Genomic DNA, 15,009 nt, shown 5'->3' with positions numbered 1-15,009 from the left:
CTGGATATAACGCCGTGCGGGGTGCCGGTGTGTGCATACTCGAGATCTCGAGAGGAGAATGGAGGAGAAGGAAATGCGGCGTGGCCACCCCCCCTGAGGGGTGATTTCTCACTTTCTGTCTTTCTGTCTCTGTCTTTCTGGTGAGCGCACGTGCCCTATAGCAAAACCCTCTCAAAAAAAAAATATATATATATAAATTCAGCTATATTTAATCCAGCTTCGATTAAAACTGAATTGCCACCAGTCACAAGCTTTTGTGACATAAATTTTTATTTTATTGTTTTATAGTTGCTAAAGAGCATATGTGCATGCCCCACCTGCCACCCCAATGCAGTGTGGTCACGCTGCAATCCCTTCTCCTCCCATTTCTCCACCCTGTTGGGATTTGAGACATACACACAGCTGCCTGGCTCTTTTCAAGCTACCTGGACCAGGATTTGAACTGCAGTCATCCAGGTGGGATTTGACTCAAGTGTATTTCATGATACAAAGCACTGGATAGGTTTCAGCCTTAATACCATAAAATATAAGTTAAATCTATGACCTACTCTGAATCTTGTCATGCTGAGTGCCTGTTTTCTAAGAACGACAAAGAGCTTTCCTGTAACACAGAAAGGTTTGTTTAAATAGTTCTGTGAACGTGCCTTATATCTTTGAGACCATGAATTATTTTAATAGGAAAGTACATTGCTATAACGTCTGCTGTAGAAAGCCAGACATTCACTTGAAGTAATAAACTGGTTGCCATAGGACACTGCTCTTACTTACCAACCTACTCTGTGAGGAATGTTACTCTGTTATGTTTATACTAGACTAGTTCTAATTAACTTGGCCAATATAAAATATAAAGACTACACTAACCTAAAGGCATTCTATCTTGAAAAAAATTATTTTAAAAGAATATTAAAATAACTAACAATGAACTTAAAAACACAAAGCATTTCCCTTGGTATTTCCTTCTCTCCTCTCTCCCCAGATGGAAAGAGTAAGGACTACTGGAGCCCCTCCTACCTCAGCAATGATGGGGTACACCTGCTCCATGCACAAGGCGATGATGCTGGGGAGGAAAGGTTTGAACACCTGCCCAGGCTCCTGGACTACCACCTGTAGGATTTTCAGGAACTTCTCCACCACTCGGCAACCAGTGCTGCCTTCATGGAGGATGCTCTCGGCCAACTGTTCTCTATGAGAGGAAGGAAAACAGCCATATAATAACCGAAGATATGCGTCTCAGAGACCGACACGAAAACCAACACTTCCAGCAAGTAAAGACAGGAGCAAAAAGCCCCGTGCTCTATAGCCAGACACACGTGCAAGCCTCGGGCTGCACGTAAATGGTTACCTGGTAAACATATTGAGGAACGTCTGTATGATCTGTTCAGTGAAAGGCACACCCATCTGTACTCTAAGGCCTCGAAACAGAGTAAGGAAGAAGCTCAGCATCTCATCAGTCACATCTAAATAAAGGGACAAAACCAATGGTCAAATGCATGCATGCAGGGATGAATGGAAGCCCCTGGCTTGATCAACTTCTTTTACAATCTGAACTATCACATCCCTTTGAGACTTCCTGCTGGAAGAAATTTCCCCAACACTTTCAGAGCCAATGATAGAAAGTGGAAAATGATTAAGGACATGCTGAGAAAACAGCTCTGGTACAAGGAACCTCTGTCTAATGGCTCACGACAGGAAATGAAAGTCATCTCCAAGCCTCCCTCACTACCCAGTATCCAGCAATAATCAGAGGTATCACTGCAGAGATCATTTTGTGCTCACACTGCTGAAACTATTCAATCAGGTCAACACTTGGATGCTTTAGTCATTTCTCTCTGTGAGCAATAATCCCTGCAATAGGGTCAGGGGTTAAGTGGCTAAAAGTGGGTAATGAGAGTACATTTTGGGTTGCACAGCCCTGGTCAATTAAGTGAATTAACTGCAGAAAATACTGGTTACTTTAGTGTGGTTTCACTTCTAGATCTCAACCATCATCCTGTGCACCACACGTTGGGCTCTAACCACACACGATCTGCTTCCAAGAGGCAACCAGGGAATATCTGCTGCCTGAGATGCCCTTGATGTTTCTCCCATAAGACAAGACTTCTGTAACTGCTCTCAGAAGAGCTGCCCAAAGACATCCACAGAGTTAGGAGAGCCTCCAATGGTGACAGTGACAGAGTGGAGGGAGAGACACAATCTACAAAACTCACCTGGCCACCTAAGTAAAGAAGTGGCACTAATCTGAAAAAGTTCTCTTGCCTCTCTGGTATAATGCCCCCATTGCTCTCTCACACACTCATGTTCCACACTGGGAGAAGGCAAAGATTTAAAAAAACAAAACAAAACAAAAAACTAGGCAAAAAGCCTAAGATGACTCAATGTCACATGACACAGGGACGAGGCTCAAACTGAGGGCTCTGCTTTCTTTCCCATGATGCCTCAGCCCCAGCCACCCCAAACATTGCCCTTAGCCTTAACCTCAGGTGTCCCTTCCCTGCCAAGTCAAGGCCAGCACATGCTGACTGAGTGTGCTCTACAGAGCTCAGCAGATACTCTGGGCCAGCTCCTACCTGACTGATGGATGAAAGCTGGAAAGAGGGCCAGGGAGACCTGAACAGATTCCTGCAGCGACTGGTAACAGATCTGTCGGGACTTGGTAGATTCCCCAGAGATATTCTCCACGATATCTTCTAAGACACTAAGTGTCTGGTGGATAATCACTTTGGCTGCAAATCAAGATTAAGTTCCAGGTTATGACTTGTCTGAAGATAAATAAAGCACAGGAAGAGGGAACACAAGAGAAAGGGAATAAATCTGCAAAGGAGTCAGGAAAACAATCACACAGCAATCTTGCTAAAGGAACTCATCTCTCTAGATTCTGTTAGGCCTTTCTCTGTATCCCTGTCTCTTCATGTTTATTTGCATTACTGCTAGGACTCCAGTTGCCTGACCTCTTGTTCAGGTTTTTGCCTCTATTTTGCCTCTACCCACCAGCAACACACCCACCAAGAAGAGATAAATGCACCTCCAGGTTAAGTGCCTTGGACTCAATGAGCACTCTATGATGAGCTGACAGGTGACAAAGTGTCACAAGGTAATCAGCACAGGCCAGAACAGACAAATGTAGCTCAAGCTTTCTCCTTCACCTACGGGCACTCTTCCAGGCCGTAATCCACAAAACCCCTACCATGCACAGGTAAAGGTGCTTAGTTCAGGAATAAACTGCCTGGCTGATCTGGCCTGTAGCCTGATAACAGCTATCCTTACTGTTATTAGAATTCATTTTATGTTATCGACAATACATAATTCTAACAATACCCTGATATAAGAGTCCTCTTTATGGGAGACAGCAGTTGGCATAATGGTTTACACCACTGGACTCCCACATAGTTGACCATGGTTCAAGTTCTAGGCCCAGTGCCTTAAAACTCACAACGGGCGTGTATGCCCAAGATCCTGAGAGGAGAATGGAGAAGGTATTATGGCATGGCCATACCCCCTGGGGGTGATTTCTTGCTTTCTGTCTCTTAACCTCTAGTGAGCACACGTGCCCCATATTAAAAATCTCTAAATAAAAAACAAGTTCTCTTTATGATTCCACAGAGCACATGGAGACAACAGAAGCAGTGGCCAGCGAGCAGACAGGAAGTTAGAGGATCTTAAATATGAACCACAGATGGTCACAACATGGCAGGATCCAGGTGAGTACACAGGAGACAGCCAACAACCTCACCTTTGCAAGATTGGTGTAAGGATCAGAAACAGGTTTAGAATAATTCTAGCAACAAACCTGGCATGTGAGAAGGTCCAGGTCAAGGAAGCTGTCCTCATTCCCAGAATGAGTGAAGTCATCCTTCCCCTGTGATTGGAGCTCCTCAGCAGCCTCCCCAAGAAGAACCCCAGGCTCAGTCTGAGCCTCACAGATTCACTCCAGGCAACCTCCAGGAGCCTAACTAGAGATGGGCTCAGAGAGCTGCTTGCCACCTGTTAGCACTCTCTGGATCACCCTGAACCCAGAGCACCAGCCTCTGTGGTGCTGAAGCATCTTCCAGGGAAGGGCAAAACAGATGTGCTTAGTAGATAGAAAGAATCCAGCCTGGCCCTTAGCTCTGCTGGATTCTGAGTCATGGTGTCTTTTTTAGAGGTTTTTGCTATAGGGCGCGTGCACTCACCTGACAGATACAGACAGACAGAAAGACAGAAATCGAGAAATCACCCCCCAGGGGGAATGGCCACGCCACAATCCCTTCTCCTCCATTCTCCTCTTGGGATCTTGGGCATGCTCGCACACGTGCCCGGCATGAGTTTAAGCCACCAGGTCCAGGACATGAACCATGGTTGACTACATGGGAGTCCAGCGACATAGCCATTACGCTAACTGCTGGTCCCAATGGTGTCTTTTATCTAAAAATGTGGCTAGATAACATCACCCCACACACAGAAATGAAAACAGACAATGGCTCACGACAGGCATGGTCAACTGATGCGGGTCACAGTGATGGTGGAAAATGAATGAAAGGCACGCACACACTACTGATGGAGGAACCACTTACAACCACTACAAGCATCGGACCAAGCCAGGAAACCACACTGGGGACAGGCAGACATAATCCCAAGAAAACACAAGGCACAGGGGAGCAGCTTAATGGGAAAAACCAACAGTCAAGAGACCAGTATCTGACTTTCAACATTTAAGGAACTAAAATAAGGACCAAGATTTATTCATAAAAACACATAAGCAAAAAAACCAAAAGCACTATAGATGTACCTAATAGTAGGATATATGTAACAGTAGTTAAGTCAACAGTGGTACGTCCATAGGACAGGGTATTACAAAACCACTAAAATCCCTGCTTTGTGGTACAGTGGTGTAGAGCACCAGGCCTAGAGCCATTCAGACCTAAGCCTGACTCCTGACCCCACCGCTGTCCCTGTGACCCAGAGCAACTGGCACCATGCAGACCTTGAGGGGAAAGGCACCTTTCCAATCAACAGACTAGCAGACAGCGCCAGAAATCTGAGCATCACTGCAATGGGACTAATAGTCACAGCGCAATAGGAAGTACATATCATTATACCAAAAACTGCTGGAGATAATCAGACAAAATTAAATTATGGGAAAGTCTATAAGTAAATAGCCCTGGACTCTCCAAAAATGCCAGTGTCAAGAAAGACAAAAATAAGGACCAGCAGTTGGTGTAATGGCTACATTGCTGAACTCTCATGTGGTCGACCACAGTTTGAGTCCCAGACCCAGTGGCTTAAACTCACGCCAGGCGCGTGTGCGTACGTGCCCAGGATCCGGAGAGGAGAATGGACTGAGGCGTGGCCATCACCCCCCCCCATCTCTCTCTGTCTTTCTGGCGAGCTCACGCGCCCTACAGCAAAAACCTCTCCCCCCCAAAAAAAGACAGACAAAAATGGGGTACTCTTCTAAATTAAAAGAGACCAAAGAGATATGACAACCAAATATAACACATGATTCTTGATCATATCTTAGATTCTTAAAAGGCAGAAAAGGACATTTTGGTAACAACTGGGGAAAATTTTAATGAGATCTGTATGCTAAATGACATTGTTGTAATGATATTCAACATCCTGGTTGTGTTAATGGTTGTTTTGATTATGATCAAGAGAATAAGAGACTATCTTATTCTATACAGACAGAAAGGTTAAATATTCAGGAATTAAGTGTCAATCAATGACTGAAACTTACTTTAAGTGGCTCAATTAAAAATAAAAATAACAGGATCAGCAGTTGGCATAATGGCTATGTCACTGGACTCCCATGTAGTCGCCTGCGGTTCAAGTCCTAGACCTGGTGGCTTAAACTCACACTGGGCTTGTGTGCATGCATGCCCAAGATCCCGAGAGAATGGAGGAGAAGGGATTGCGGTGTGGCCATCCCCCCTGGGGGGTGATTTCTCGCTTTCTATCTCTCTCTCTCTGTCTTTCTGGAGAGTGTACACGCCCTATAACAAAAACCTCTCAAAAAAAAAAAAAAAAAAGAACAAATAAATGAAAATAGCATACTAGGGGAAAAGCACTTTCTTATTCTTTCAACTATTCGATGGGTTTAAAGTTTTTTCAAAGCATAAAACTGAGACAGGAAAAAGAAAATCTCCCAAACCATCATTTTATTGCTACGGAATGAAGGTAATATCTAAGATATACTTCACAGGCATATACAGAGAAAACTAAATGAAATAACATATGCAAAGTTCTTAACCCAGAGCCTGGCAGGCAGTAAACACTCCCTCTGAGGAAATCATTGATGTTATGCAGCAAATATTTCCAAAACACAGTAATACACACTTCCACCGCTCTGAAGCTAAGCCATGGCCACGCAGCTTGCTCTAGCAAGTGAAACGTGAGTGGGCCTGGTAAGTATCACTTTTAGTCAGGACCTTTAAGAACACCAAGTTCCCTTGCAGTGGAAGCAGATAATGTAATGGAGCCTTCGTCAGCCTGGGTCCTTAAGAGACTTCCCTCCCCCTCTTGACCTGAGCTAGACATGCAGAATAAACAAGAAATCATTCCTTCTTACATTAAAGTGAGAAAAGACAACATTATACTTCACAAAACATGAGTCAACAACAGCTGTATGGAACACCCTGAGCAAGTTACCTAACCTTCCTATAACTTAGCTTCCTGTGGATAGAATCAGAATAATGAACAGAATGTAACTCACAAAGGCTGATGTGAAAATTAAATGACTTACTAAATTTTAGAAAAATACTTAAAACCAGCATCATTTACCAGCCTTTGAAGGTTGATGCTGACATAGCCAGAGATTTGACAACAGACATAAAATGGCCAAGGCATGAGTCTAGTACACAGTATTCCCTCAACAGGTCAGCCAGTCTTAACCAACTATGTAAGTACAAAGCATTTAGAAACAGAAAAGACAGACAATAACAGAAGCATGATTCCAATAGTTACTTTCTAAAATATTAACATTAGTGAGATTGAGGAATTTCTTTTTCCTTCTTTATACTATCCTAAGTTGATGCCAAGCTATTTCAAAACCTCTGAAATAACTATATTTGGAAAATGTTTAAAACCAACCTCTTAAATTAATTTTCCCAGTGTGTAGGGGTGAACTGCTTTGTCTGCTTATACAGGTATGTGAAATCAATCAATAATCACCATAAGATTTATTTCATCAATAGAACGCACCAACAATCGTGTCTTCCATAGACACTTTTCTTAGTTCTCCAGCATTCTTCTGCCACTGGAATCTGACTTGTGTGGTTATCAAGCTGCATGACCTTGGACAGTCACCTCATGAGACTCCAGTACAAGTCTCATCTCCACAGAGGACCAATATATGCCTGACTCATCTATCTCTTTGGGTTGTCCCTGACTAGGGTCACTTACTGTCATCCAATGGCATCTTTCTCTGTGGGGTGACGGCATTGGGCTTCAGGTTGCGATAGTCCCGGGAGAGTGCAGAGATGAGACTGGCATGGTTGATGGAGCGCACAGGCCACTGCTGCTCATTCTCAGGAAGGTTTGGCCATGGAAGCAGCAAGATGTTAGAGAGGGCTCGGCACACCAACACCTGAGCCTAGAAGAGACCCCAGAGGCATCCGAGAGACGTCAAAGAACAGCAGACAGCAGAGCTGCAAGTGCCTGACTCATTCTCAGTACCCACTCCACGTGTTGGGCTCAGGCCCTCAAGCTTTCTTATAACCTGGGCAAGGCCGTGGTCCAACTCTAAGGCAACCAGGGAGAACCAGAAGTGAAGTAATACCACCAAAGTCTGGGTCTCATAGAACCTAGGTCCAGGCTCAGAAACCATTTCTGGTGTTCTCACTACCAGTCTAATCTGGTGCTTGAAGCATTAGAGAGGGAGTCATGCTGTGGATGGCGGACACTAACACTAATGTATCCCTCAGCTGCTGCTGTCTGACAGCCTCTGAAAAGCTACCTAGACCAGGGCTGTCAGGCGGCTAGCTTCCAAACCCTTCTAAAATATTAACATTAGTGAGATTGAGGAATTTCTTTTTCCTTCTTTATACTATCCTAAGTTGATGCCAAGCTATTTCAAAACCTCTGAAATAACTATATTTGGAAAATGTTTAAAACCAACCTCTTAAATTAATTTTCCCAGTGTGTAGGGGTGAACTGCTTTGTCTGCTTATACAGGTATGTGAAATCAATCAATAATCACCATAAGATTTATTTCATCAATAGAACGCACCAACAATCGTGTCTTCCATAGACACTTTTCTTAGTTCTCCAGCATTCTTCTGCCACTGGAATCTGACTTGTGTGGTTATCAAGCTGCATGACCTTGGACAGTCACCTCATGAGACTCCAGTACAAGTCTCATCTCCACAGAGGACCAATATATGCCTGACTCATCTATCTCTTTGGGTTGTCCCTGACTAGGGTCACTTACTGTCATCCAATGGCATCTTTCTCTGTGGGGTGACGGCATTGGGCTTCAGGTTGCGATAGTCCCGGGAGAGTGCAGAGATGAGACTGGCATGGTTGATGGAGCGCACAGGCCACTGCTGCTCATTCTCAGGAAGGTTTGGCCATGGAAGCAGCAAGATGTTAGAGAGGGCTCGGCACACCAACACCTGAGCCTTATCAACAAGTCGCTGAGCAGAGGCATCGGTGATTCTGTTGAAAAAGAAGAGACCCCAGAGGCATCCGAGAGACGTCAAAGAACAGCAGACAGCAGAGCTGCAAGTGCCTGACTCATTCTCAGTACCCACTCCACGTGTTGGGCTCAGGCCCTCAAGCTTTCTTATAACCTGGGCAAGGCCGTGGTCCAACTCTAAGGCAACCAGGGAGAACCAGAAGTGAAGTAATACCACCAAAGTCTGGGTCTCATAGAACCTAGGTCCAGGCTCAGAAACCATTTCTGGTGTTCTCACTACCAGTCTAATCTGGTGCTTGAAGCATTAGAGAGGGAGTCATGCTGTGGATGGCGGACACTAACACTAATGTATCCCTCAGCTGCTGCTGTCTGACAGCCTCTGAAAAGCTACCTAGACCAGGGCTGTCAGGCGGCTAGCTTCCAATCCATATGCCATGTCAGAAGTCATGCATCCACATCCTGGTGCTCTGAAGTATCTGCTTCAACCCCCTCCTGTGCCACCCTCTTGCTGTTTGTTTTTAAACTTCTAGCTTAAGCCCCCTGGGAGGATTTGTAATTTTTGGTTTATGGAAGGAAAATCTCATGCTTTAAATCTCATCCTTTCAAAGCACCTGCCTGGAGCTTCTCAATTCTAAAAAAAACAAACATGTAACAACAACAACAAAAACCAGACTGTTGTGAACCACAAAGAATGCCAAGGGATTCTTGTAATACTGGCCAAACTCCCAATCTTCAAAGCAGCGAAACCTCGCTGCACATCGGGAGGAGCTCCCTCACATTAAAGTCATCAAATACGACATGACAAGTCACCGAGGTTGTGTCAGTATCACACACCTAAAAAAGTCATCTATATTGCCATGGCCTGTGGACTCTGGGTGCAAAAAGGGTGTAAAAACAAAGGCCAGACTCTTCTCCCTCAGCTTTCTCAGGTCTGAGCTCTGTTAACTCTGGCTCACCTTATCAACAAGTCTCTGAGCAGAGGCATCGGTGATTCTGTTGAAAACTTTCTGCACTGCAGGGATGCTGATCAAAAAGACAGGCCGCACAGTGGTGGCCAGGGAGACCAGTAAGTGGCATGCAGATAGCAGCAACTTGTCTTGGACCTGGAGAGGAAGGAGGACATACCTGGTTACTGTATGACTGGTGTTACAAGAGCTTTGCTGAGGTAGCCACAAGCTAAAAATAATTTTCTTTAAATGTACATTCACACAATGAACACTCTACATACAAATGCACATACTCTTCAATCCTCTTTCCTCCAATTCTCTAACCTGTCAGGATCCTGGGCCCACAGGCACAGCACAGCCAAATGTTTCTCAAGACACTCACTAGGGTAGGACTCAAACAAACTCTGGTTGTTCATGTGGGATCCAGCTTCCTCTGCACAATACTTAACCACTATGCCATAGGGCTGGCTCCTAAAAATGGTTCTTGATGGCCTAGGTGGCTAGGATGTACCTCACAAATTTCTCTAATGATGACACTCAGCAACAAGGGATTCATATTCTTTGGTAGGCCTGGAGTTCCTGCCTCAAGCCAATAACACCTCTTCTAATCCCTCTTCCATTAACATTGGCATCTATAGTAGCTCCCAATCAGTTGTTAAATCACATGGCAAACTCCTTGGCATAAAATCCAAAGAGTCTTCATCACATTCCTCTTATTCAAACTATGCAAAGATCTCTCTAACCCCCACATTCTGTACTTTATCAATCATGCCAATCTGTCCTATTTTTTCACCTCAACATGTCTATCAAAAATTTAATTCAGGGTCAGCACATGTAGTGGAGGTTAAGGTAATGGATCTGAGATGGCCAGTTATATGATTTGAGTTCCAGACCCGATGGCTTAAAAATCATGCTGAGTGTGTGTCCATAATCCAGAGAGGAGACTGAGGAGAAGGGACTGCAGTGTGGCCATCCCCTCAGGGGGTAATTTATCGCTTTCCCTCTTTCTTTCTGTCTCTCTGGCAAGCACACATGCACTACTGCAAAAATTTTTAAAAACAAGCAAACAAAAACAATGCAGAGGGCCAGATGGGGACACAGTGGTTAAACATGATGCTCTGCAAGGCAAACCTACATGGGAAGGCATGGGAAGGTTTGCAGCCAAAGACTCCCCGAGTATGTCAGGCACATGTGTGCCTATGATCCAGGACTGCTAATGGGATGGCAGTGTCACAACCCTATTACAGGTGCTGTATCTCAGTCTCCTTACTTAGAAATAATAAAACTTAAAAAAATTTTCATTCAGGGCCACCAGGTGGCATAGTGGTTAAGGCCCTGGACTCCCACATGGCTGATCATGGTTCGAGTCTTGGACCTGGTGGCTCGAGAATCACGCCAGGCACATATGCATGTGTGCCCCAAGAACCCAAGAGGAAAGAGCCAGCAGGTGGCATAATAGTTACAGCACTGGACTCCCACGTGGCCAACTATGGTTCAAGTCCCAGACATGGCAGCTTGAAAATCACGCTGAACATGTATGTGTGCAAGCCCAAAATCCCAGAAGGAAAGGGGATTATAGCATGGCCATCCACCCTAGGGGGTGATTTCTCACTTTCCCTCTCACTGTCTCTTTCCTGTGAACACGCACATACTATGGCAAAACCTAATTTAAAAAAAAGAGAGGAGAATGGAAAGGGGATTGTAGCATGACCATCCCCTCCAGGAGATGAGTCCTCACTTTCCCTTTCTCCGTCTCTCTCTCTCTCTGGTGACCACACATGCCACACATGGCAAAAAAAAAAAAGCTTAAAAAAAACTTAAAAAATAAAAAATTGGGGGTTCAAGAAACACTGTCATTTTTAAATTAGCAGAACAGAAAACGTTTCATGGCTCAGACCCAAAGCTGTAAGACTACATGAAAAGAGTTCATCAAAGAATCAGGGTTTATAGAATTATTTAGAAAAGAAGTATCACTGGGCTGGTGCCACAGCCTGGTAGTTAAAGGAGCTGGATCCCATGTGGCCAACTGTGGTTCAAATTCTGGCCCTGGCAACTTGAAAAACATGCTGGGTGCGTGTATGCATGCCCTGATCCCTGATAGAAAGGAGATACGAAGACGAGGTTGCAGCATGACTGTGCCCCACCAGGGAGTGCTTTCTCCGTGTGTGTGTATGCTGTGAGTGCATGTGCCTCCTGACATACCAAAAAAAAAAAAAAGGTGGGACAAGTTGTTATGTGAGATTCAAACTATAAAGAGAAAAGAACCTATGTGTTCTACTTTTACAGTCTTCTTGGACATTCAATTTTACATGGATATAATTTTCGACTCAGTAAATTCCACTTCCAGGAAGCTGTCCTCAGGCCTACCAGCATATATGTTTAAAGACAGATATACGTATATCCCTCAATAGTAAAAGTTTCATATAGCCCTACAAGAGAACAGCACTGGGCAACTTGAAAACATGGAGCTGTTCCACATATATGAAGGAAACCAAAGCGTACTGTGAGGCAAAAGCAGCTGTATCTCTAATCATCTATACATTCTTGTTTATGTTCGTAAGAACACAGAAAAGGCCTAGAAGGATATACAGTCAATTGCTGACATGCTCACCTTGGGAAGGAAAAATGTTTTGGAGGAAGGGATTAAGGAGTTCCATAGCTTTTTAGTCTATAAATGTGAACACTATTTTACTTTTCATAATGAGCTTGTACTCATGTGAGACAGAAAAATGAAACAAAGCTTTACTTGAATGTATGTGGGACAACTACTACTAAGGAACACATGCTGTCGCACAGACAGCTAAGAGCTACAGCTCTAACTCTGTGCGAGCGTCCAGCTATCGGTAGGGGACAGGCACAGAGCGAGGTAAAAGGTGCAGCCTTTGCTGTTCCGAGACCTTGGTGCTGATGAGAGGTGTAATCGCATCCATGGCAGTAGAGATGAGCGTCACAAACTGCTGTGTGTTCTGCCGGTGCGCTTCACTGCAGTACTGCGCCAGCCAGTGAGAGTAAGCCTGCAGAGCCGCCAGGGACTGAGCATGCCTGCCAAAGGAAAAGAGGCGTGATTTTAAAGGTTATGGTGAAAATGAACAGTGTTAGCATCGAACCTGTTTCCACAGGATTTAAAAATGCCAACCACCATGCTCCAGGACATAGGTGACACCATGGAAAGCATTTACTTGCTCACAGGGCTTAAGAACTACTACTCTCGTCATCTAAATATTGCTACCACTGCCTAGAACACAGAATGTGGATATCAGTACATGTCTGTCAGACTGCATTCAATTTTTGTTACACAGATTCAAAGAAGAGAACCAAAGAACTCAAGTAAGGTCAGCCACAGTGGCACAGCAATAACAAGTGCTCTGCGATGCTGAAGCCATATGGGAAGGTCCTGGGTTGGGTCCTAAAGTCCTGTGCATGCCAAGTGTGAGTGTGGACCCGTGATCCTGGGCAGCTGAGACTGCGGTGGATCACTGCATGAGGGCTTTGCTGGGGATGCCTTCCTCCCTCCCTCCCTCTCATGGAAGAAATAAACACATTTTTAAAAAATAATGATAGGGACCAGCAGGTGGCTATCAGTAATGGCTAGACTCCCATGTAGTCGACTGCAGTTCAAGTCCCAGACCCAGTGGCTTAAACTCACACTGGGCGCATGTGGGTGCGTGCCCAAGATCAGAGATGAGAATGGAGGAGAAGGGATTGCGGTGTGGCCATCCCCCCTGGGGGGTGATTTCTTGCTTTCTGTTTCTCTGTCTCTCTCTGTCTCTCTGGTGAGTGCACACACCCCATAGCAAAAACCTCTCCAAAACAAACAAACAAACAAATAAATAAATAAAAAGTAGTGATAACATCTTGACTTTAGAACTAGAGACACTTTAAGATCAACAGCTATATGCCAAGGTACAGACAAACTACCAGGTATTAAAGCTTTGTGAGTAAAGCTGTGACATAAGACTCTCAAGTTTAAGCCTCCATGACACTGTCCTCTGTACCTGACTAGAGGATAACAGCAAAGACTGTGTTCAGCTCCTGAAAGGTTGTACTGCATCACATGCAATGAAACATACATCAAAGAAGCTCACAATTCATCAGAGATAATGAACACTAAAAATCTTAAAGAGAGTCAACTGTCTCAGAATTTTCAAATAGCAAAATTGCAGCACTTCTCAGGAACATCCACGTCATTTTCTTCCCTTCTGTGACAAGTAATCTGTGCGGTGATTCTTTGAGATAATATAAATACATACAGTTTTGGCACCAACTAAGGATCCCTGCCTATGTCACTCTTAAATTGTAAACTGGTAATTTTTCTACCATCCTTTTCTTCTCCTTAGCTGGCATTCTTCTGCAAAAAGAGCTTTCCCATACCTCATCTTGAAAAAAAGAAAAAATCGCTATGATGTATGGATTGCACTTTCTTTCTGACTTGCGACCTTCCAGGATTACCTACTCCAGACTGAGAGCATTTGTCCAATGAGTTCTGGCTCCTTTCAGTGGAGAATGTATTTTAGAAAATAAGACCCAAGTACAGGAAATAGCCCTGCTACTGGAGGGCTGCTGCTCCCAAGACCCTTCAGTGGACAGAACTAGGACACAGGCAGACACCACCTTCAAGTCAAATTTAGCATCAATTATAGGGCAACTGACATTAAATATCTCCTGATATGAAGACGGAGAAATGGAGAAGGGGTTGCACCATGACCATACCCCAGTGTGTGTATGTGTGTGGGGTTACTTTCCCCCTCTTCCTCTTTCTGGTGAGCACATGCCCTCTAGCAATTAAAAATAAATACTGCAAAAAAATAAATAAATAATAAATAAATACTGCATCATCGCAAAAGTCGTGGCATGTTTTTCTACACAAAAATGCATAGAAATGACTTTCTGGAAAACCCAGTATAAGAGATGATGTTACTGTACCCATTAAATTGTTTTGAGTGTTGACAATAATGATTTATGTAGGAGAGGGAACTTACTTCCTAGGAGATACATACTAAATGATTTATGGATGAAGTGACATGTCTGCAATTTATTCTCAAAATGGTTCTGCCAAAAAATTTATGAATGTGGGCCAGTCTGCGGTGTGGTGGTTAAGGTACTGGGTCCCACAGGGCCAACTGTGCATACAACTCAAGTCCCGGATGCAGCAGCTTGAAAAATACACTGTGTGTGTGTATGAGTGCCTGGAATCCCAAGAGGAGAATGAGAAAGTAATGCGGCATGGTCATCCCCTCCGGGATGTGATTTCTCACTTTCCCTCTGTCTCTTCAGAGAGCATATACGCCCTACAGCCCCTCTCAAAAAAAAAAAAAAGAAAAAAGAAAAAAAAAACTGTGAATGTTAGAAACAGAGAAAGTACAAGAACAAGAAACAAAAGCAAATTGATTACTCCAGGCTAAGGCTATAGGGGTGCTTATTCTTCCATTTTTTTCCATTTGCTATAGGTTT

At 44.1% G+C, this 15,009-nt stretch overlaps 1 protein-coding gene across 2 annotated transcripts in view; it reads right to left on the bottom strand.

Moving 5' to 3' along the window:
* The window catches only part of XPO6 (exportin 6), a 134,664-nt gene that overhangs the window by 6,890 nt on the left and 112,765 nt on the right, over positions 1-15,009 (bottom strand). For both annotated transcript variants that reach the window (XM_014587730.2, XM_014587731.2), the window contains exons 15-20: positions 12,456-12,600; positions 9,568-9,714; positions 8,405-8,594; positions 2,568-2,723; positions 1,343-1,457; positions 1,012-1,183 (exon numbers count right to left, since the gene is read on the bottom strand). In XM_014587730.2, coding sequence (XP_014443216.1) covers positions 1,012-1,183; positions 1,343-1,457; positions 2,568-2,723; positions 8,405-8,594; positions 9,568-9,714; positions 12,456-12,600 — 925 coding nt within the window. The remainder of the gene's footprint in view (positions 1-1,011; positions 1,184-1,342; positions 1,458-2,567; positions 2,724-8,404; positions 8,595-9,567; positions 9,715-12,455; positions 12,601-15,009) is intronic.

The sequence above is a fragment of the Tupaia chinensis genome, unplaced genomic scaffold (genome assembly GCF_000334495.1).
Source record: "Tupaia chinensis unplaced genomic scaffold, TupChi_1.0 Scaffold000231_1, whole genome shotgun sequence".
NCBI lineage: Eukaryota > Metazoa > Chordata > Mammalia > Scandentia > Tupaiidae > Tupaia > Tupaia belangeri.
This window is presented reverse-complemented; position numbering and strand designations above follow the sequence as displayed.